Here is a 23,705-nt window from a genome sequence, read left to right on the forward strand (position 1 = left end):
TGACTCGCCCAGAGTCATACAGCTAGTAAATGTCCGAGGACAGATTTGAACTCATGAAGACGAGTCTTCCTGATTCCAAGCCCAGTATTCTACCTGCTGTACCACCTAGCTGCCTTGGCACATAGTAGGCACTTAATAGATGCTTATTGAATGAACAAAGGTTAATTGAGGTGAAAGTGTTTTGAAAAGCTTGAAACTTAATACCAAAAATGACGTTGATAAGCATATTTGGAATGACACGTGACATCCTATAAAAACACCATCACTTAAGAATTCTTTCCAATCTGGCCAGGCATCTAAGACGGCACTCACAGTTTGAGTCTCCCCTCTGTTTCCTGGAGGAGTATTTTGGATATAGTGTTTAAAAGGATTATTCTAAATAGTCTTTTAAAAGTGCACATTTGAAATGAGCTGCTCAGCAGGACCTTTTCTGGGAGCCCTGAGCCATTCTAAGAACATGAAGCATTGCTGGGTACAGTTGGCGGCTCATTTCTGAAAATATATCCAAGATTCCCGCCTACCTAGATGGTAAAAGCAAATATCCTCTAGTCTTTGTCGGGACAAAGCCTGTGCCCCTGTTATTGATGGCTAGTGTAAAAGGAAGATCCCCTATCTCCACATCATTCATCATTGTGTCACTTGATTTGGAAGGTGCACTGAATGAGAGAAAAGACTGATGAAGTTTCATACCAGCTTCCCTAACTCAGATATCTTCCCTGGGAAGTACTAAGTAGGATGGAGGGAGCACTCCCCCAATAAAGCTACTCCCAAATCATGCCTATGGAGAAAAGTTTACCCCTTTGAAATTGGGGACCTTTTTCTTTCATTCTTGTTGCATCTGTTCCCTCTCCTGACCTCTACCACCTACAGCCATTTGTTCTCTTGTGACCAGAGGCTGAGGCAGCTACTGGTATTGACTTTTCTGCCTGATCCAAGGGGGCCTGTTGGGGGTGCAGGGTTTTAGTTATCATGTGTCTGTGCCTGCCAGGCACTCCTAGGCTTCTGGGAAAAGGTTTGTGTGGAGAAGAGGGAGCCAGTTTAAACTGCCATCTGAACCCTCCTGGCAATAACAAATTCAGAGAGTCAGTGTGGTGTAAAGGGAAAAAAATATTTTGAAGTTGGGAGACTTCAGTTCTTATCCTGAGCTGGACATTTTTGTTACCATGAACAAATTCTATAATCTCTCTGGACTATTATTAACTTTAGCTAAAGGGGGGAAGTTCTTAGAACAATATTAGAACTTGAAACTGAATTGGTAGCTTGGTGAAATCTTACCTTCCATCAAGTTTTCACTGGGGAACCTGCCTGAACATCTAAATGAAGGAGTCTTTCTCTCCTGAAGGAGCAAAGTCATGGAATGCTTCATGACTTGGGATTGCAGGGATTCGGTATTGAAGAATTCTTAATTAAGCCATTGCATACACAAAGTCTTTTGTGATTTTATACAGTTAGAGCAATAAGACTGGCCTCATATAGTGTCCACCACTAGTTCTGGATATTTGAAGGCATTGCTCTATTTTTCTTGGGTACTAAGTCCCATTATTATTATTTTTTTCTGAGGCAATTGGGATTAAGTGACTTGCCCAAGGTTACACAGCTAGGAGGTGATTTGAACTCAGGACCTCCTGACTTCAGGACTGGTGCTCTATCCATTGCACCATCTAGCTGCTCCTCATTATCTTTGTTTCTTCAAAATCTAACATGCTTCATTTTTAAAAAATCATTAATCTCATTTTATTTTTCCCCACTTAATAGTTTTTTCCCAATTACATGTAAATATAGTTTTCAATGTTGATTTTTATAAGATTTTGAGTTCCAACTTTTTTTCCTCCCTTCATTCCTCCTCTTCCCCTTCCCCAAGATGGCAGGCAATATGATGTAGGTTATACATGTACAATCATATTAAACATATTTCCATAATAGTCTTGTGAGAGAAGAATCAGAAAAAGGAAAAAAAAAAACAAAGAAAAAAAGGGAAAATGGTATGTTTCAATCTGCCTTTAGAGTCCATAGATTTTTTGTTTTGTTTTGTTTTGTTTTGCATGTGGATAGCATTTTCCATCATGAGTCTTTTGGAATCACCTTACATCACTGTATTGCTGAGAAGAGAAGTCTGTCAAAGATGGTCATCATATAATATTGCTGTTATTGTATACAGTGTTCTCCCGATTCTGCTCACTTCACTCAGTATCAGTTCATGTGGATCTTTCCATAAATCCCATTATCTTTAAGGCTGGTATGATACCTGTATTATGCTGAGAAAGCAGACAAATATATTCCAGCACTAGCCCATAGGAGGCAACATGTCATAGTAAAAATAGTGGATCCACAGTGAGATAATGGATTCAAACCCACTTTCTACCTGTATGACCTTAGGTGGATCCTTTAATTATTCTGGAGCTAAGTTGCCTCATATATACAGTAATGGGGTTTCGGGTAGATAGTTCCAAGATCTTTCCTAGCTATAAATCTATTGCCACAGGGAGCAGAAATTGAAGGCCAGATAACCAGCCTTACCTTATGACCTGTGCCCCAGGAGGCCAAGAACCTCTGCAGATCCTTGTTAGATGATCTAACAAATTCACAAGCATTTTTCCAATCACTCAAATGGGGATTTGCACATGAACTCTCCTGGGCATTGGGACTGGGCAAAGTCTGTTAGAAATATCTCTTAGAATATGTAAATAAGCTTTGCACAGTTGCGAGTCTAAAAATGAATCCCTCCTCTGTAGTTAGTTCCTAAGGATCCTGGGTCAGTTGTGCAAGTGAGACAGTTTTCTTTGCATATACTTCACGTGTTCACAGGATTTTCCAAGTCTCTTCTGGCAACTTTTCTGCTAAAATGGGATTTCTTCCACTATTGGCATTTATTGATTCTCTTATTTTTCTATTCATGTCGACTGACCCAGGTTCGGTACCCCAGAAGCCCACAGCAGAAAGCCATTGTCACTGAGTTGGAAAGATGTACAGGAGGGAAGAGTTTTTGCTCCATTTTTCTCCATATCCCTTAATCATTCATGGATGCTGAAGAGTGGGTTGCATTTCCTAGAATCTAGAGAATGAATGGCTTGTTCCCAGCCTCCCAATCAGGCTTGAGGGCAGCCAGCACCCATCCTTACCTGGGCACCAGAGAGATCGGTTGGCACCCCCCCCCCACTCCCTTCCCAGCCCCGCCTGCACTCAGTACTCATGACAGCTTTGTAGGAAGCTTGAAGAGAAACCTTGCAAGAGGAAGTGGCTTCTGAACTCCACTGCAAACTCCGAGAGTGGCAGGAAAGGGGAGGAGGAGGGTGGGGGGCAGTGGTGAGATGGTGAGCTTTGCATGCTCAACCCTGCTGCGACAGAGGAGATTAAACCACAGATGGCGAGTTTGAGAGGGAGGCAAAGAAAAAACTCACCCGGTTCTGACACCGGTGTTTTGTAGCTGCGCCTATTGGGGAAAGGAGGGCTGTGGGCGGAGAAGGGAAAAGGTTAGTCTCCGGAGGAGCCCGCCGTCTTTTCGTTAAAGTGGAGGAAGGAGGGGGCAAATAAAGCCCGCAGAAGCAGGATTGGAGGCGAGGAGGTGTTTGGAAGCAGGAGCACGAGGGAGCTGAACACACTGGATCCTGTTGGCTGAACAGCAACTGAATTGAGAAATCCTCCGGCTCCTGCCCCCTTCGGAGCTGCGGGGGTCTCACCTCCGCGTGCACTGCCCCCCGCCCCCCACCCCTGCCTCGCGCCCATGAACTAGAGAGCAGCCTCCCGTGTCGGGCGCCCGCGGTAGATGACCGTGGACAGCACCATGAGCAGTGGGTACTGCAGCCTAGATGAAGATCTGGAGGACTGCTTCTTCACTGCCAAGACTTCCTTTTTCAGGAATACACAGAGCAAAGCCCCCTCAAAGGTAAAAAAGGAAAAGACAGGGAGGGAGGTACTTTTTAATTTGGGGGAAATAGCCCCTTGTGTTCCAGACTGAGCGTTAAAGTCCCCTCCAAGTTCCTCGGTTCTGTGATTCCTTACACTCAGGAAGAAGCTACGTCTGTCTGTCCCTCCTGTCTGTTTCTCTGGCTATGAGTGGGCAGGTGTTTCTTGCCTTTGAGATACGGGAGATTGCCCCTCCTGAAGATGCTGGGCTGGATGGCAGATAAGGGGTGGCCTGGCACCTTTAGGTAAATTACCCGAGATAGTTATGGTTTCTCCCATCTTATAAGAGTATCCTCCAGGCGGTAGGTAGGGTAGTCTGATGTAACTGTGATGATGCTGTGGTCCCCTAGTGGGATTGTGGCCCAGTGTCTTCTGGGAATAGATGAGGGTCAAAGTTGGTGGCCCCCTCTGCCTTTATGAACTAAATCCATGCCCCAGAAGGATTAACTGGAAGGTGGATGTCATTCTAGCTCTTAGCAGGACCAAGGTGGAGACTTCCGCATTTCAGTCCCCCATGGGACTTTGCTCAGAAACCATCTTAAAACAGCTCTCCAACTCTGCAGAAGTAAAGAAGGGGGCTGACTTGAGAGCTAATAATTTTTTTCCCACACTTCATAGTTTTTAACTTGCTGGATTGCTTTGGGTCCCTATCATGGCTTACATGAAACTTTGGAATTGGGGGTGTTTCCCTGGCTGCTTCTCAAACACAACCAACATCTCCCCTACTCTACTCCCCCAAAATGGTTCCAGTCTTGTCTCACTATCTGTAACATATCTTGGCTTTAGCGGTGGCAGAGTTGTTTGCTTGGCTTTTTTTTTTTTTTTTTTAATCAAGAGAGGAGGGCCCTGAGCCAAACTCCGGGAGAGGCTGTCTAAAAAGAGACCATTTGTTGGGGGAGATTGAGCTGTTAAATTTCACAGGTGTGTGGCAGGCTCATCATTAATTCAACATTCTTATCCGGATTATAATTAACAACAACAAAAAAGATCTCAGTCTCATCTCTGGAGCCTCCCCTATCAATAATTCACCTTGCCAAGAGCCCTTGCTTAAACTGAATTGTAAGGTCTCATGTCTGGGAGATAATTGTAACAATCAGAAGATCCCGCCCTTCCCCCATCCTCTCATAGTTCCTCTCCCTTAAATTCCCTTGACTTTCCTCTGCTTGGTAAAAATCAGAGTTCTTTTCTCCATACTTTTCTTTTCTCCACACTTTGTGTGTTGGTTCAATGTTCAGTCTCTGTGCTCTTTGCCAGAGTTGTTTGGTCTTCAAGGCAGCAGGATCTAGAGAGGAATATGTTGAATCTGAGTCAGAACTTGGATCTATACTTCTTCTAGCTGTGTGATGGAGCAGCCCCCCAGAAAGTCTTTGAGACACAGTCAGAAACCTAACTTCCAGCATAAAAGAGACCCTCTCCCAACTCTGTCCTCATCAGACCTCATCTGGAATATTGTATTTTGCTGGGCACCCTGGTTAAGGAGAATGTTGATGAAGCTAGAAAGTGTACACAGGAGGGCAGTCAACATGGGTGAAAGGTCTTGAGTCCATGACTTGTGAAGATGGGTTAAAGGAACTGGGCATGTTTAGTCTGGAGAAGGGAAGATCCAGGGCAGACATGGTAACTGTCTTCAAGGATCTGAAGGAGGGACTAGATTTTTTTTTTCCAATTTGAGAACACAGAGGATGAGGAGATGTTCCAAGAGGCCATTTTAAATTTTCTAATTCTCAGAAAAGGTAGCTTGGTGGCTTGGTGGCTAGAGTGTCAGAAGTCAGAAGACTCATCTTGCTCAGTTATAATCCGGTCTCAGATACTTATTAACTGTATGGCAGGGGAAAGTCACTTTACCCTCTTTGCTTTAGTTTCCTCATCTGTAAAATGAGCTGGAGAAGAAAATGGCAAAGCACTCCAGTACCTTTGCCAAGAAAATCCCCAGTAGGGGTCATGAAAAGTCAGACATGATTGAACAACAATGATCATTAGAGCAGACTAGGTCTCCTCAAGAGATGATAAATTTCCTCACCTTGTTGGACCCCAGGCAAAGGATAGATGACCACTTGTCAGTTATATTATAACAGGGATTCCTCTTATGTATGAGTTGGCCTGGAGCTTCCTTCAGTCTCAAATTCTGTGAATCTGTGACTGGATCAATCACTTCATCTCTCTGATCCACAATATCCTTACCTGTAGAACGGGGATAATATTCTTTGTGTCTGGCCAGACTGCTTAACTCGGATTGTAAAATAGCTCACATTTACATGACATTTTAAATTTTGCAGGCCGCTTTCCTCCCAGAAGAGGTACATAGGGTGGGTCTTACGGCTTTACATCTACAGTGCTTACTTAATACAATACCCAGCACATAAACTCTTGTTGATGGATCATTCCCATTTTACATATACGGCACAGGGGTTCAGAGAACTGAAATGACTTGCTCAGTGCCACACAGGTTGAATGTCAAACCCAGAACTCTACTCTAGCACAGGCCTCCTGTTTCCAAGAACAATGTGTAGTATACTGCGCAAGGATTAAAAGATGCTTTGGAGGTGCAAATGGTAGTGATGTAAAATCATCTTAGCACCTCTTTCTTCCTGCTCTCTGGAGGATTGCTGCTTTTGAAGGGTTTGGGCTGAATTATAATGAGTTTTGATATCAGGCATGATGCTTTCTCCACCAGCTGAGATTCCCTTTCAATCTAGAGCTCCTCGTGGTGGGGCCCAGTCCATGAGTGAGAAATTACCCTAGTAGGGATAGATTAAGGGGGTGGGAGGGTGGGATGTAGATGTGGCTGGGGGGCTGGGCTGGGCTCAGGAAGAGATGCATGTGGTTTGGGGGTGGGGAGGAGAGGAGGCATCTGGTGGGGAAATTGCCCCTATAGGAATGCTATAAATAGCATTTTCCAGCCTTACATCGAAAGGGGATTTATTTATTTATTTTTTTAAGATGCCCTTCCTTACATCATGCAGACTGCTTTTTTCTTTGGCTGTTTTCCTCCCTAAGTAAGCAAAGCTGAGTTTCTAAAGGATTCCTCTTCTCCTCCATCACCTCCCACCTGCAACCCTGGGAGATGGGGTCCCCCAGGGGGAAAAATGCTTCCTCTGTTTCTGTGTGGCAATGGGTGGCAAAGCCCACACATTGGAGAGGCTGTAGCACCTGCTATAAATAGCCCTGTCAGAACGACCTGTCTCCTTCTCAGCTCTTTGCTGGAGCAGAAACACAGCAACATCTTGCTACTGGCAAGAGCCTTCAACACAGCTAGTGCCGAATCCCACCCCTTCGAAGGGCTCACCAGCTAGGCCTCCCTCGCAGATCTGTGTCCTCTTTCTACCCCTGGGAGGAGGCAAGAGGAAGCCGTCAGTCACCTCCTCCTCTCACAGAGAAGGGGAACCTCATATCCGGAAGTGTGGAGCCCAAGTTGTACCAGTAATAAGAGAAAGCAGAGTTCCATCAGATTAATCCAGAGTGGGGCCGTCTTTTCATCAGGGGGCCTTCTGCCTGTCTTCTTCTGGCCTAATATCTCATTCAGTGGGAGAGGAACTTAATTTTAAATCACCATTCTCAGTCACAGCAGATAAAGCAGGATGTCCTGGGGTGTTGCCAGTCTCGTCATAGAAAATTAAGCCTCATTATTTATATATGTGGATAAAATTAGAGTATATGTTAGTAATGGGGAATTGGCGATCTTCAATGACCGGGGGTTACACAGACCCTAGAATGATAGTGGTATGAGTGCCCAGTGTTAATTTTCTCTTTATGGTGTTTTTACTTTTTTTTCATGTCCCCTCTTCCTTATATTGCTACTGTCACCGATATAGTGACACTTGTCTAACACTTATTGCCATGACTGGCAAATCATGAATGCTTAATAAATGATGACTGACTGACTAGTAAGCACTCTCATTACCACCCAGCTTAGCTACTGCAATAACTTCCTTGTTGCCTTTATTTTCTTCCCTCTCCAGCATATTTTTCCACTGCTATCATAGGAATGGATCTTATTCACAGATCTCTAAACTCTCCCTATTTATTTTAAAGGACAAACTCTCCTTTTTTCAAATTCAAACTCTTTGGTCTGGCATTTAAGTCCCTTCACAGTCTGATGTCACTTTGCCTATCTGGTCTTTTTATACCACTACAAAGTAGGCTGCATTACTTCCAGTAAAACTAGACTAGTCTCCAATCCCTGTGTCTGTCCAGTACTTTCCCATGTCTGTCCATTTGCTCACACTTCCTCTAATGTCCTCTTCCCTTCTGGAAATCCTTAAGACTCAGCTGAAATGCCACTGTCTCTGTGAAGCCTTCCAGAATTCTATTCTCCCAAGTCAGCAATGATCTCTTCCCTTTTCCATCTCCCATCAACTCCCTGAAGACCCTATCTAGTATTTTGCTTGGACCTCTTGTACACTATTTATAATATTGTATAATGTAGCTATCTACGTTTTTGTCATTTGTAAGCTCCTTGAGGGCAGAAGTTGTGCTTTAACTGCACCTTAAATCTTGCCTGCCACCATATTCTGCACAACAGGCATTTAATAAATATTTATAGTATTGAAATGAATGACTTTTTTTAAAAATATATTTGTGGTGGTTTCTACAACTCCACTTGAAATTAGAAGGTCAGATATAATTACCTCCTGTCTAGGAAATTAAGATATGTATAGAGATGAAGTCTTGAAGCTAATGAGAGAGAGAGAGACAGAGAGAGAGACAGAGAGACAGAGAAAGAGAGAGAGAGAAAGTCTTGAAGCTAGTCAGAGATGAACTAGGATGATAATTCTGGTCCCCTATCTCTGTGTGCAGGCTTCTTTCAATGAAACCAGTGATCTGGGTCATGAGCAAAGCAAGGATTTGTTCAACTAAGGGAGCCAGAGAGAGCCAGAGATGGATGGGTGACTGTGAATTCAGGAATCAGTTTCCCCTTGTCCTGTCCTGGCAGTGACTTTTATTCCCTGCTTTCCTTTGGACCCAGAAGGAAGGTGTGACCCAGGCCAGCCATATGGCCAGTTTCCATCACCATGGGCTCTCAAATGCCTGCAGATGGTAGCAATTTAAGATTTCAGCTGCTGAGCAGTTGCCCAGACACAGCTTTTCCTAGAGCTCTGGAACCTGCCCAGAGTTGACGGCTGCTGCCCGTTGGGACAGAGACGAGACAGCAGAATGTTAGAGCAGATCCTCCACGTGGCCCGGCCACTTCCCTTTGCACATGAAAAAATAAAGTTGTAAAGAGGGCAAGTGACTTCCCCACAATCACACAGCTTTTCCTTTGGTAACACTGGGGCTAGAACCCTGGTTTTCAGGCTCTAAAGCTAGGATTTCTACACTGATGTGATATTGTCTCTCAAGATGAGGCACAAATGGAGTGGCAACATAGCATCATGGAAAAGAGCCACGAATAGACAGTCTTAAGACTTGGTGTCTATTCTTGGCCCTATCACTAATTGACTTGTGATCTTGAACAAGCTATTCCTCTTCTAGAACTTATAATTTCCCAGCCTACAGATGATACTTGCTCCAATAATTTCTCCAGGACAGTTGTCCTATCTATATTCCAAAATTGATTCAATCAAACATGATACATATCATGAGGATATATAAAGAAGTAAATATCACAGTCCATGCCTTCAAGAAGTCCCACAGATAAGTAGATATGACATATTGGCTTAGTAGATAAAGCATTGAGTCTCAGGAAGATCTGAGTTCAAATCCTGACTCAGATAATTCCTTGCTTTGTGACCCACAGCAAGTCATTTAGCTCTGTCAACCTCAGTTTGCTTTTCTGTAAAATGGGGACAATATAGATGTGATATAGTGAAAATTCCTGAATTTGGGAGTCAGAAGACTTAGGTTCTACTTATGTCTGTGCTTATTAGCTGTGTAACTTTGGGCAAGTGACAGCCTCTCTGTTCAGCTCCAACAGTTTTGAAATGAGATTGAAGGCTTCTTTGAGGAACTAGACAAGAGTTGTTTTTTGAAGACATAAAAGGAAGAAGCATCTTTGAGTCTGTCAATCAAACTGAATTAATTCAACTAAAAAAAGGCAGAGGAAGAGGTACATTTGTATAGACTCACGGACAGTTAAGCTAGGGAGGAACTTAGAGTTATTTTAAAGGATAATACTCTAAAAACTAGGGTGGAGGGAGAAGGGATAAAGAGAAGAAAAGGGGGAGGAGAAAAGAGAGGGAAGGAAGAGGAAGGGAATGATAGAGAAGGAGGGAAAGAGAAGAAGGGGAGAGGGAGAGAGGGGGAGGGAGAGAGGAGAAGGGGGAAAGGGAGAGAGAGGGAGGGAGAAGAGAGGAGGGGGAAGAGAGAGAGAAACCGACAGAAAGAGACACAGAAACATAAACAGAGATACAGAGAGAATGACACCGAGATTAGAGAGAAAGATGGAAGGAGGGAGAGAAGAAAGAGAGACAGACACAGACAGAAAGTTAGAGAAACAGTAACAGAGACAGACACAAAGAGATGACAGAGAGAGAGAGAGAGAGAGAGAGAGAGAGAGAGAGAGAGAGAGAGAGAGAGAGAGAGAAGGAGGGAGGATGGGGGAGGGAGGGAGGAAGGAAGGAAGGAAGGAAGGGGGAGAAAGAGAGAGACAGAGACAATTAGAGAGACACAGAGAGATGACAGAAAGAGACACAGAAAGACAGAAGGAGGGAGAGGGGGAGAGGAAGAGGGAGAGATGATTAGCACATGTCCTTTAGGAAAATCACTGACAGCAAAGTGGAGGATGAATTGAAGTGGGAAGAAACTTGAAGCAGGAAATTCAATTAGGAAGCTATTGCAGTGATCCAGGCCTGGGGTGATGAGAGGCTGCACCGGGCCGATGGCTGTGTGAGTGGGGAGAAGAGGACCCATATGGATGAGATGCTGCGAAGGTGGAAACACCGAGACTAGGCAATAAACTGAATATGTGGGGTGAGTGTGACTGAGTTGTCAAGAATAACACCCATGTTTTGAGCCTGGGTGTCTGGGGTGATGAACAATATCAGATGTTTCAAAGAGGAGAAAGTTTTTTGGAGGAAAAATAAGGAATTCTCTTCTGAACAGGTTCAATTGGACATATTCAGAAGGTTCCTGAGGATTTGGGACCTGAAAATAGGAGAGAGGTGGGGACTAGCATAGATTTGGAACTGTTTGAGTGGAGATGCTTATTGAATTCATGGGAGCTGAAGTGATCACCAAGTGCCACAGAATAAACAAGGATTCATGTCTTTTTTTTAATGACTTGAACCCTTTTGGCAGTCTTGGGAAAACTATGGTCGCCTCAAAATATTTGTAAGAGCATAAAGTTTATAGGAGTACAAAGAAAAATAATTATATTTAACTAAGTTATAATTTTTTTTAAAAGTTCACCTAGCTTTAGAACCTTTCATATAGAGAAAAGAAGAGGGCCTTAGGGGATATCTGTGATCAAATGGGTGTGACCTCCATGAAGATCCAGCAAAGGAGACTGAGAAAGAGCAGCCAAGCAGGTAGGAGGAAGATTCAGCAAGAGTGTGACACAAAAACCTGCAGGAAAGAATATCCAGGGAGTGGGTGCTCAATAAGTGAAGTATCACAGGCTACATAGAGACCAGGAATGAGAATTGAGAAAAAAATCATCAGATTTGGCAGCTGAGACCATCCATAATTTTGGAGAGAGCACTTTCCACTGAATGATGTCAGAAATCTCATTGCAAAGGGTTTAGAATGGAAGGAAAAAAGAATTAGAAGTACCACATGTAGATGATTTTCTCAAGGAGGTTAGTCCTGAAGGGGAGGACAGAAATAGGATGATAATTGTAGATTAGTTAATCAAGTGAGGGTTTTTAAGGATGAGAGAAACATGGCCATGTTTATAAGCAGCAAGGAAGAAACCATAAAAATTAGTGAGAGACTGGGAATTATAGAGGAGGCAATCTACTATTGCAGATGGGAGGGGTTTTACCTGGGCAAGGAGAAGGACCATTCTATCACATGAAACAGGGGTAATGGAGATAAAAATCTAGTTTAACCCACTAGAATCAGAAATATAAAACTGGAAATAACCTTAGAGATCATCAGGTCTAAGGTACTGATTTTACAGATAAGAAAGCTGAGGTCCAGGGAAGTTAAATGATCACAGTCACACAGATAGGAATCTTTCCAAAGTGACTTCCCATTCAAAATCTCTGATTCTATGATTGTCAGTATCACTGTGGTGAAAATACCAGTGACTTCAGGAAAAAACCAACAAACCTCCCTAATAGCTTTTTTTTTTCCTTTTCCAAAAAGACATACCAACCTCTTGTCTTTCACTTGCTCAGCTCTTTGCCATGGTGACAGGCTGGGTTTGGTTGCTAGGCAGCCAGATTCTGGCACAACACTGTCAGGAGATGGCTGGGCCCTTGCTTATGGATGGGGGCCGGGGAAGAAGGGGCCCCGGGGGTGGGGAAGGACAGAAGAGGGAGAAGAGGAGAGAGATCTGATACTAGGATCCCATTTATTCCTCCCCCCTTAAATCTCATTAAATCAGAGTTAATAAGGGAAGAGGAGAGGTGATAATCATAGGATTTAGTGCTGGAAAGAGACATAGTAATCTTCTAGTTACTGGATCAGTATTGGAGCTAGAAGAGAAGTTATCAAGTCCAACCCTTTCATTTCACAACAGAGGAAACTGAGGCACTGAGAACAGAAGGGACTTCTCTGAGGTCAGAGCTGCCCTTAGAATGACTTAGGGGCTCTTCCCCTTGTTTTCTTTTCTAATTTAATTTTGTCCAAATGGAAGGATCAGCAGCATGACAGAGTGTGATTCTAGGAGTTCTGTATTTGTAGTCCAAGGATCTGGGTTTAGAAGATAGAGATTTAGAGGTGGAAGAAACCTTTGAGGCTATCTCATCCAGCTCCTTCATTCTATAAATGAGGAAACAGGCCCACCAAAATTAAGTGGCTCTTGCCCCAAGGTCACATAGCTAGTATCAAGCTGAACCCAGGAGTTTCTAACTGCCAAGCCCAGCAATCTTTCCACTGCAACATTCCATTTGGTTCTGTTAGTGCCTCTGTGACCTTGGGCAAAGTCTCCAGATGACAGCCTGTTTCTTCCCTTGTGAAGTGATCTCTCCCAGCTCTAAATATTGGGATCTTACAAGTCCAGAAACCTTGGGTGCTTTCAGTCTGGCCCAAGGTCAGAGTAGGATGGGAGTGAGAAGGGGAATAGGCTGAAGACACATGGGTTTTTGGTGGGAGTGTGGAAGTTCTTAGGGCTATATCCAAGAATTTGGAGATGAGGTTTCCAGTCCTAGTTTTCTTTTCCCTATTTCCCACCTCTTGCCTTCTTTGTGACTTTGGGAATGACCATTCTTGAGTCTCAGTTTCTCTCTATGTGAAATGGAAAGGCTCCTTGCGCAGAAAAGGGGCTTCCAGAATACCCTTGTCCAGGAACAGTAAGAATTTTTTAATGTGTTCTCTGTCTGGGATGATGAGCATTCAAAACAGGAAGAGCTTAGTCCTTAACAAAGCACATTGATCACCAAGGTCCAGGCCTTGGAAGTTAGCTTGCTTGCATTATGGGACCTATGGAATAACTAGGAAGAAGGAAACTCTGCTTTCAGTAATTAGTTGCTATGACCAGAAATAACAGTTATGGGGGACCCTTTGGGAGAATGTGTGAGGGCAAAGGCAGATTTGAATTACCTGAGGAATTAGAGCCTAGAATTCTGTTTTTGCCTAAATTATCCAAATAGTTGTTACTGTTGAGAAGGGACCATAAAGGACTGTATTCCTAGTGTTTAGCTCAGTTCTTGGCACATACTAAGCATTTAATAAGAGGTAACTAAGTGGCAAAGTAGATGGAGTGCCAGATCTGCAGTTAGACTTATCTGCCTGAGTTCAAATCTGGCCTCAGACACTAGGTATGTGACAAATCACTTCATCCTGTTGGCCTCATTTTCCTTATCTGTAAAATGAACTGAGAAGGAAATAGCAAACCAGTCCAGAATCTTTGTGAAGAAAACCCCAACTAAAGTCACAAAGAATGGAATACGATTGAAAACAATTGAACAGCAATAATAGCAAATACTTAAGAAAAGCTGTTGACTTAACTCAGCAATATTTAATCCGTAGTACAGCAGAACTCTGGCTAAGACACTAGATGGTGGGAGAAAAAGTATAATCTGAACTTTAACTTTAAATGATTTATTGTCAGACCCTTATGAAATAGATATGAAGAGAGAGGACATATTTAAGAAAGACTTGAATGTATATTAGGAACAGCTTGGCAACAGAGCACTGGAAGTAAGAGTCAGGAGAACCTAGCTTCAAATCCCCCCTCAGATACTCATTAGCAAATCACCCAGTCTCTCTCAGTCTCAGTTTCCTCAGCTGTTTCTTGCAAAGGAGGGTCAGCTTCTGACCTTTTGTTGCTATTTACACAACTTATGCCATCATTGAGGATCTCATCACCTCTATACGCGTTGATTCATATTTTCAGTCATTAAATTTTCTTTCCCAACTTGCATCCTCTCTATCTTTACACCCATGTCCTTACCTCTGCCTCATATGTAGAGTCTCTGTTTTCTTTCTAAATGCAACTCAGGCACCACCTTCTGGATGAAGAATTTCTAGATTTCCCTCCCCCCTTAACTGCTCTCTCCCAAATTGTCTTGGATTTAGCTACTTTAGGCATTTGTGTGTATGTGGTGGGGGGCTCGAAGGAGAGAGAGAGGAAGAGAGAGGAAGGAGATGGGAGGGGGGAAGAAGAGGAGCAGAAGAAGAGGGGAGAGAGAGGGAGGGGGAAAAGAGAGGGGGAGAAAGAGGGAGGGAGGAAAGAGATGGGGAGAGAGAAAGGGAGAAGGGAGGGAGGGGGGAGGAAGAGAGAATGAAAGCAGCTCAGGAAATCATTGACATCTTAGAGTGCACTATAGAGAAAGATGGTCAGTGCAGCATCCCTGATTGCTCCCCATAACCCCCTTTGGAATGTTGAGGGCTCTGGGATGATTCTTAAAAACTTGGCTCCTGGATGTCATTGGGATGTTGACTGTGGGAGGCAGCCCTGGACTGGGAATAAGGTGATATGGTTACATATCTCAACTCTGTCAATTGCCAGACATCAAGTCCCTTGATCTCTCTAACTTCACTTTTCTTCATTGAAAAATAGGGATAAGATTTCTGTCACACAGTGGTGAAGAAAGCACTTTATAGAGCCTCAAGGGCTATATAAATGTGAGTTGTAAATTTTGGGGGTGGCCCAGACATGTGATTTCATCTTTGTAGGGAACACCAAATACCTATGAAAAAATTTTTTTTAATGATTCCAGATCAGCAACCCATGTATAATTTATACAGAGAATTTCCTGGGATGCTGAAAGGTTAAGTGACCTTGCCTCTGGTACCTCAGCTAGTATGTGTAAAAGGAAGACCTTCCTGAATCCAAGGCTGGCCCAGTATATCACATTGAAGGGTGATTAATAACAAAACGACAATTGAGATTTAGTTTCCTCAAGAGACTTGCCTTCCATTCCAGGGCTAGTTAGTACCAAAAGGGAGGAAGGAAGCTGGACACAAATATCTACTAAATATCTATTATGTAGTAGAGCTGATCATTGGAATTACGGATTTAGATAGAATCATTCATAGTGAAAAAGTAGAAAATGAAGAGAAATGAGTCTAGGATTAAACCTTAGATAAAAACAAAAATAAATAAATTTTAAGGAGTGGGAAAAATGACAGAATTGAAGAATTTCAGAGTTGGAAGTATTCTATTGCAAAAAATTTCCAGGATAGAAGACTGTAAGTCTTCTTCTCAGTAAGACCTGAGTTCAAATCCCATCCTTGACACTAGCTTGTAATTGAGTGAATCACTTTTCCCCCCATGTGATATGAGTAAATTTGACTATATGACTTTTTAGGTCTTCCAACTTTAATTATGTGTGATATGATGATCTCAGTAAAGATAGACACAAGATTTTCTGCTGAAAGTGGTGAACAATGGAGAACTGGAGACTTGGGAAAAGAAGAAAAAGTTTGGACCACTATTTTGTGGAGAATAACTAGCAATAGAAAAGTTAAAAGGACAGCTACATAGTTGAAAAGGCCCAGATGCACTCACACAACACAAATCTTGTCATGGACATCAACAGCCCAACTTCATGATCAGTGAACTCCCCCCTGGGGTTTTATGTGGCAGCCAGATCTTACTGCCATTGCTATGCCCACCATCTGTGGTCTCTGTGTGTTCCCTTTAGTTCCAATCCCAAAGTCCTTCATGTGCCATCCTGTTCCCTCATAGGTGACAGCGTGGGTGAAAATCCAAAACTGGATAGCATTAACAGAGGACATGTAGTCTAATCTTATCATTGATAAAGACACTTAAAAATTAAAAATTAAGTGACTTGTTTAGGATTATATAGCTAATATTAGAGATGGGATTTGAACTGAGTTTCTTGTCTTTACACTAGAGAATAGAAGTATCACCAGACTCTTCTGCATCTGTCCCTCCCTCCTCTTCCTCCTCTTTTTTCTTCTTCCTCTTACCCCCCCCTCTCTCTCCTTCCCTCCCTCCTTCCCCCTCTCCCTCTCTCTCTCTCTTTCTTTTCCTCTCTCTCTCTCTCTCTCTCTCTCTCTCTCTCTCTCTCTCTCTCTCTTCCTCTCTCTCTCTTCCTCTCTCTCTCTCTTCCTCCCCCCCTCTCTTTCACACACACACACACACACACAAACATGTGGGTCCCAGACACACAGTAAAAAGTTTCCAAGATTCTTCAGCCTATGTCCAAAGCTTTCATCAAAAATTAAGGTGGTAGGAAACAAACAGCAGCATCTTCCTAGAACACTGTATATGTCATTGGCCACAGAACCTGACCTGAGGAAAGCCTGATCAAGAGGCAGGCATTCAGATCAATATAAGGGAAAATTTAAAACACTGTCCAAAAGTAGCTTTCATTGGGAGGTAGTTCCAACAGAAGTTGGACAACCACTTTTCAGGGATGTTGAAGAAGGTATTTCAGTTCAAGTATGAGTTGAACTAAATGAAGCCCCTTTCCCTGGAGGTTCTAAGAGAGAAAATGTGGTTGGGGGAATTGGAAGGGATTGGGCAACAGAAAGCTAGGGTGTCAAGTTCCTCCCACCTCACTAATTATTTCAAACTTCTTGTTGGATTGCTGGTCACTTGTCCAACCATTCCCTCACTTTCCTCTAAATAAATCTGTTTCTCTTTTGTGAGAACAGACAGAATCAGATGGAACCTACCATGGCAGATGGAAGCAGAACCATAGATGAATATTCCTGGCATTGATGAGCCCCAGACCAACTGAGCAAGATTCAATTAACTGAGGCCTGTGGACCCTTTGCAGAAAGAGATTTATAACTGGCATCGGCTTGCCTAGAGAAAACAGGGAAAAACACTCTCCCCTCACGAGCCCCCTCCAAAGTTTTCCATTTGTTTTTATTGTTGTGCCTCCTGAGCTCTCTGGCCCCTAAGGCTGTTGAGTAGAAAGAAGTCTGAAAGTTGGCTTGGGAGGATGAAGCAGGTGACTTAGGGATACCACGGGCACAGAACCAATGGTTGCCTCTTTGTGTCAGGCTGGTGGCAACTTGGCCTATTCCTTGTCACCAATTTGGAGACTTAGCAGCCATTCTGGGGGGCTGCTCTCTAAAAGCTGAAAAGGCCCCAGAGTTGGAAAAACTCAAGAGAGCCTCATCACCAGCTGTCCCCTACACATTGCCATCCTGCTGGGCAATGAAGGGGGACATTGGCATTTTCCAGCATGATCTTGTTGTCTTCAAATGAATTCTCTCTCCCCCATATATCTTTGGCCCTTAGGGTGCCAAATTTTGGCTAAATATGACTGACCCAATTAGGGCACAGGTGGCTCAGGGGATAAAGCCCTTCTTGATGAATATATAAACCTATTTGGAGGTGCCAAGGCCCAAAGAAGAGGAGGGAATGAATTTGGGTGGGTCAGGGCAGTTGTGGCAGTCCTAGGAATAGATTTAAAGAATTTGCCCATTTGCTTCTTGAACTACATGATGAGTTTGATTTGTCCAGCACTGAGGGGGAAGCTGAGAGAGCCATTTTCCCTGCCTACCATCCACCTTTATTCTTAGCCACTTCATGAGCCTCATCAAATCCCAACCAAGGACTCAGGCCCCAGCATGAGCCATTCTCTGATTTGGAGATAGGTTGGGACACTGAGATTTACAACATGACAATCCTATGAGTACAGGTATTACTGTTCCCATTGACAGATGAGAACCTGAGCTCAAGTGACTTGTTACTGGGAATCATTGCAGCAGGTAGCCTTACGATGTTCTTTATTGAAGGTTTTTTGTGTTTCATTTGCATTTTTGTTTTTTAGCATCTTTGTACCAGCATTGTGAGGGAAAGAGAAGGCAAGGGAAGGAAGGAAAGGAAAGACAAAGAAATAAACACTTACATTGTACTTACTATATACCAGATACTGTACCAAGCACTTTTGCAAATATTATCTCATTGGAGACAACAAACTTGGTAGGTAGATGTTATCAGTTTTTTTAGTTGTCATTTTACAGTCAACTAAAGCAAGCAAAGGTGACAGAGACTTGTTCACAGTCATTAGCTATTAATTGTTTTGGTGATTGCACAGCCAAGGCTTTGTCCACTGTACCTATGAGCCTGTTCACTGCTTCCATGGTTGGGGGCTGAGCAGTTCATCTCTTGTTTAAAGCCAGTTCTTGATCTTCCAAGCAGTGAAGCAGAGTGTCCAGTAGCCAGGAGGATGTTAGGAAGTGAATCTTTAAAACCTAAGTGGAAATCTCTTGGTGTTTGGAAAAGAATTTATCCAGGCAAGAGCTGTGGTCTGCAGTATCTTGTATCTTGTAGGTACTTTCCTTCCTCAAGTTCTGTTAGTGGACGGCTGCTGCTCTTGCTTCCAAGTCAGTTCTCTTCGCTATTAGGTGGTACCCGACATTTTCGGTGGTTATATTCCCATGTGAGGATATCTGCCTGCATGGGCAATTTTATAAAAAAGCAGCTAAGAAAGCCAGCATGATTTTAGGCTAGACTAGTTCATTAAACAACATTTATTAAGAATCTACTATAAGTCAAAATAATGATAATAAAAGTCAGAAATGAAACAATTTCTGCCTCCAAGGAGCTGACAGTCTATCTGTGGAGACTATCAAGATTTTTTTTGTTTGAGGGGAGCAGCTCAGGGGACCAGGAAAAGCTTATAGAAAGTAGTGTTTGATCTGAGCTTTGAATATACCTGGGGATTCCAAGAGGCAGAGGAGGAGGTGGGAAGACCTTCCAAACATGGAGTAGACAGGTGGTGTCCCAATAGTCTTAGTGAAGTTGTTAAATTTATAATAACTCTAGAGACATACAGGTGACAAGCTTACAAAAATGTCATTTAAAAGTTTAGTTATTTAAATTTCTTATACATTTATTTTTGTGAACTTTCAATAATATATTTTAAATTTTAACAAGATGGGACAATGACAGTATCCTATCTTATTAAAATTAAAAATTTATTATTGCCTGGATTGCATGTATAACAGTTTCTGAATGTCATTCTCAGATAAGGTCTTCTCACTTAGCCTCTACCTCTTGATTTACCTCCATTACACTTTTTCTTCTGGGATCACACTATGTATACATCAAGACCTCATTCTTTGGATAATCTTAATGCTAGGATGACAAATGCAATTCTTTTCAATCACTGAGCCACAGATAATCGAAGTTTTTTTTCAAAGTACAAAAATTGACTAGAGCAATGTGTAGTATAAGTAATCATTTTGAATTTTAATATGAAACATATTAATATTTTTAAACTACTGAGTAATTGACCTTTCAGACTTTTTTTATAAGTTTGTAGCATTAGTACTTCTGAAGCTAAAAAAAGCTTTAGACTGCACTAAGACTTCTGTGACACTCTGTATACCTTGTGCAAATGTGAAGAGGTAGGAAAATGGGTATGTGTGTGTGAGGAATAATGAGGGCAATTTGACTAGACTGTAAAGTGTGTGAAGAGAAGGACAGCATAGGAATACTGCCCTGCCCACATCTATAGTATCATGTTCATTTCTGGGTTTCACATTTTAGGAGGGACATGGTCACATAACAGGTAATATAAAAGAGGTTGCTCAGGATCTTGAGAGGCTTCAGAAATGAGTCATTTAGGGATCAGGTGAAGGAAATGGAAAAAGAAAGACTGGGAAGAGGGGCATGATAGCTGGCTTCAAATCTTTAAAGGAGGGGACAGCTAGGTGGTGCAGTGGATGGAGTACCAGACCCTAGCTCAAGACCCTAGAGAAGTCACTTCACCTTGTTTGCCTCCATTTCCTTACATTAGGTGAAGATGGAAATGGTAGACCACTGTAGAATCTCTGCTGAGAAAACCCCAGATGGCATCATGAAGAAGAGTCAGACATGACGGAAAATGACTCAATAAAAAATTTGAAGGCTGCCATATGGAAAAGGGATTTGGCTAATTCAGCTTGGCTCTCTTGGGTAGAATTAGGGACTAGTAGAAAAAGGTTACTAAGGGAAAGATTTAATCTCCATGGAAGGAAACATTTCCTAAAGATTAGAATGGTACAAAAGTGGAAGTGGGATGCCTCAGGAGGTAGATAGTGGATCAGCTATCACTGGAACTGATCAGATGGAGGCTGGAGGACCATTTGTCAGGGGCAGAACAATGGGATGCTTAGTATTGGTAGGACTATCAAGGTCTATTCCAACTCGTGACCATGACTAAGATGGTGAGAATTAGAATCAGTCAGGAAACAGTGAACAATACCCCCTTCTGGAATTGGGTGTTTTGAGTCTCTCTACAGGTTTATATAGAGGAACAGAGGAACAGCTATAAGATACTGCTGAACTGAACTTTAAGAATGAATTCCAGGGGACATTTAAGTGGTACAGTGGACAGAGCATTGGATAGTCAGGAGGACTTGGAGTTCAAATCCAGCCTCAAATACTTGGCATTTACTAGCTTCGTGATCCTAGACAAATCACTTTTAGGCTCACGAAGCCAGTAAATGTCAAATATTTGAAGCTAGATTTGAACTGATTGGGGGCGGGAGTGAAATGTATTTTAGTAGCTCCTTAGATCTTGATTAAAATTCAAACTAGAAATGTTGGTATCCTTGAAAAACCTCAAAAGATGCATCCAGGATAACCCTTAAATCAACTTGTAAAGATGAATTCAGCTGAATTGGGGAGAAACTGTATAACTGAATCTCTGGGCAGAGGACTTAGGAATGCCATGAAGTCACTTCTGGAGAAGTTCCATGGGAGAAGAGCAGGACAGGACAGGGTAGGTCAGGTTAGGTCAGGTGGTCCTCGAAGGAAAGGAGGTGATCCATCTGGTAATTTCCTGATTTAAGCAAGTATTTTCACTGGTATGCAATCAATCAACAGCATTTATTAAATGTTTACTATATACCAGGTATAAGTGAAACAAAACAAAATTAAAATAATCTCTGCTATAAAGGAGCTTATAGTTTATCAGGAAAGGTTAAAAAGTACATATGTAAGTGTGTGTGGTGTGTGTTTATCAAAGTAACAACAATGAAATGTTTTTGAATAAAGACAGAAAGACATTACTTCTAAATCATAGAATTTGAGATTGTGAAGGAACTTCAGCATCCATCTCGCTCAACTTGGAAAGGAATTTCCACAGTAATATACCCAACAAGTGGTCATCCAGTGTCTTCTTGAAGCTCTCAAAAGAAAGGGGGACCCACCACCCCTTGAGTCAGACATTCCACTTTTAGACAGCTGTAGTTTTGGGAAGATTTTCCCAACATTATGCTTAAAGTTGCCTCTTTGCAACTTCCCACTGTTCCTAATTCTGCCATCTGGGGACAAACACAGGATTCTAAAAAGGTGAAGGTGTGATAGGAGGTGTGTTCTAGGTATGAGAGTTAGCAGTGCAGAGGTGCAGAGATGGTAGATGCAGTATCCTGAGGTAGGAACAGCACGAGGGCCAAGCTTCTAACCTCTATTGTTTCTATTCCATTGCACATACAATGTCCTCCAAATTTCTGGCTTTTGAGGTCAAAGCCCTGTTTGTCCAGTTGTAAGTATAATTCTCATCTTGATTTCAAAGGAAAAGTTTGGATCTCAAGAGCCCATAAAAAGATACAACTAGGGAGTAGGATAAAGATATACTAAGACCATAGATCGGGGGAGAAAGAAGAGTTGTCTGCTTAAAAGATGCGGGATAGAAGCTGAATATTTGTGTGTGTATGTGTGTGTGTGTGTTGGAAAACTAGGTGATCTAGTGGCTAACAATGCTGGGCTTGGAGTAGGGGAAGACCTGAATTAAAATCCAACTCAGACTTTTACTAGCTGTGTGACCATGAACAAATCACTTATGTTTCCCAGCCTCAGTTTCCTCATCTATAAAATGGGAATAATAATAGCACCTATTTGGGACAGCTAGGTGGTGCAGTAGATAGAGCACTAGCCCTGACATCAGGAGGATCTGAGTTCAAATGTGACTTCAGACACTTAATACTTCCTAGCTGTTTGTGTGACCCTGGGCAAAATACTTAACCACAATAGCCTCAGCAAAATAATAATAATAATAATAGTAATAATAGCATCTACCTTATAGCATTGTTCTGAGGATCAACAGAAATAGCATATCTGCAATGCTTTTGAAACCTTAAGGTGCTCTCCATTGTCCTGATCTCTATCTTGCCACTGGACCCAGATGATTCCAGAAGGAAGAGTGAAGCTGGTGACTTTACATAGCCTTCCAAAGCTCACTTAAATCCAGTTTGCTTGCAAGTCATGACATCCCTTCCCTGGGTCCTGGATCCTGGATCCTGGTCCTCTTTGAGAAGGAAGGACGAATAACAAGCTCTGTCAAATTTAAAAAGGCCAAGGCCTCCCACAGCATCCCTGGCCATTGCCAGTCACTTTGATCTCTATCTGACCACTGGACTCAGATGGCTCTGGAGGGGAAAGTGAAGCCCTCCCTCACTCAAATCCATTCACTTATAAGTCATAACATCATTTTCTTCTTGGTCTCTTTTGAGAAGGAAAGATGAACAATAATAAGATGCTGTAAAAAAAAAAACACTAGCAATGATTATTCTTACTTGAAACCTTTTCATTTGCTAACTGAGGTGAAGTAGGGAAAAGTAAGGTTTTTATGTTAAGGCAGAGCCTCCTGCCTGTTACCTCTTCTTCCTTGGAGTACATTGTAATGCCGGAGAAACTGAGGCAAGATAGAGATTAGAGAGTTTTTAATATATTACTTGAAAGGGAGAGATTTACTGGGACCATATGAATCCATGTTTTGGTCTCAGGGCTGAATGAGACTATTGTCTCCAAGAATCCAGCAAACAATGTAAGTTTCAATGACATGTATATAAATATACATGTGGCTCAGCTACAGGGGTAGACCGAGGCAGGGGCAGAGTCAAGAACTCTGAGAGCAGGAACACGGGACTAACAAGCGGGTTCTGACAGGGTTGAGGGAGGCATTCTGATAAATTCGGATTACAGAATGGGGAGAGGCACCCAACTGATGGTAGGTCTTTCTCCTTATCTGGATCATCATGATTAAGAGGGAAGAGTGGTGTTGCAGGATTAATCAGAACAATTAGGAACTGAGGCAGAACAATTCAGGGAAACTGAGGCAGGACAATTTAGGGAAATTGAGTCACAATAATTAGGGAAACTGAATCAGGACAATAAAAGAGAACTGTGGCACAACACATAAGAAAGAGATACTCTGGAAAGAAGGGTAAGTAATACTTCCAGAGAATCATTTAGGAAATAATGACTAGTATAAAAATGCCACTCTGAGAGAATGAATGTCACCCAGCCAGTCCTCAGAAAGCCTCAGCTGCCCTGGCTT

General features: G+C 42.5%; 1 protein-coding gene and 1 long non-coding RNA gene across 3 annotated transcripts in view; one reads left to right on the forward strand and one right to left on the reverse strand.

The window, feature by feature from the left end:
• The window catches only part of RASSF5 (Ras association domain family member 5), a 109,735-nt gene that overhangs the window by 63,693 nt on the left and 22,337 nt on the right, over positions 1-23,705 (forward strand). The window contains exon 1 of one of the 2 annotated variants that reach the window (XM_012547825.3): positions 3,259-3,883. The exons of the other annotated variant lie outside the window; for it this stretch is intronic. Within the exon in view, the coding sequence (XP_012403279.1) occupies positions 3,764-3,883 (120 nt within the window). The 5' untranslated portion in view covers positions 3,259-3,763. Of the gene's footprint in view, positions 1-3,258; positions 3,884-23,705 lie in introns of those variants that run through there. 2 annotated transcript variants of the gene reach the window in all.
• Positions 3,904-12,399, reverse strand: LOC116419096. Its single transcript, XR_004229355.1, has 3 exons — positions 12,161-12,399; positions 5,924-6,084; positions 3,904-5,185 (listed from the first exon to the last, which is right to left on the reverse strand). It is a non-coding gene; the product is annotated as an uncharacterized LOC116419096 (long non-coding RNA).

This window comes from Sarcophilus harrisii, chromosome 4 (assembly GCF_902635505.1).
Source record: "Sarcophilus harrisii chromosome 4, mSarHar1.11, whole genome shotgun sequence".
Classification (NCBI taxonomy): domain Eukaryota; kingdom Metazoa; phylum Chordata; class Mammalia; order Dasyuromorphia; family Dasyuridae; genus Sarcophilus; species Sarcophilus harrisii.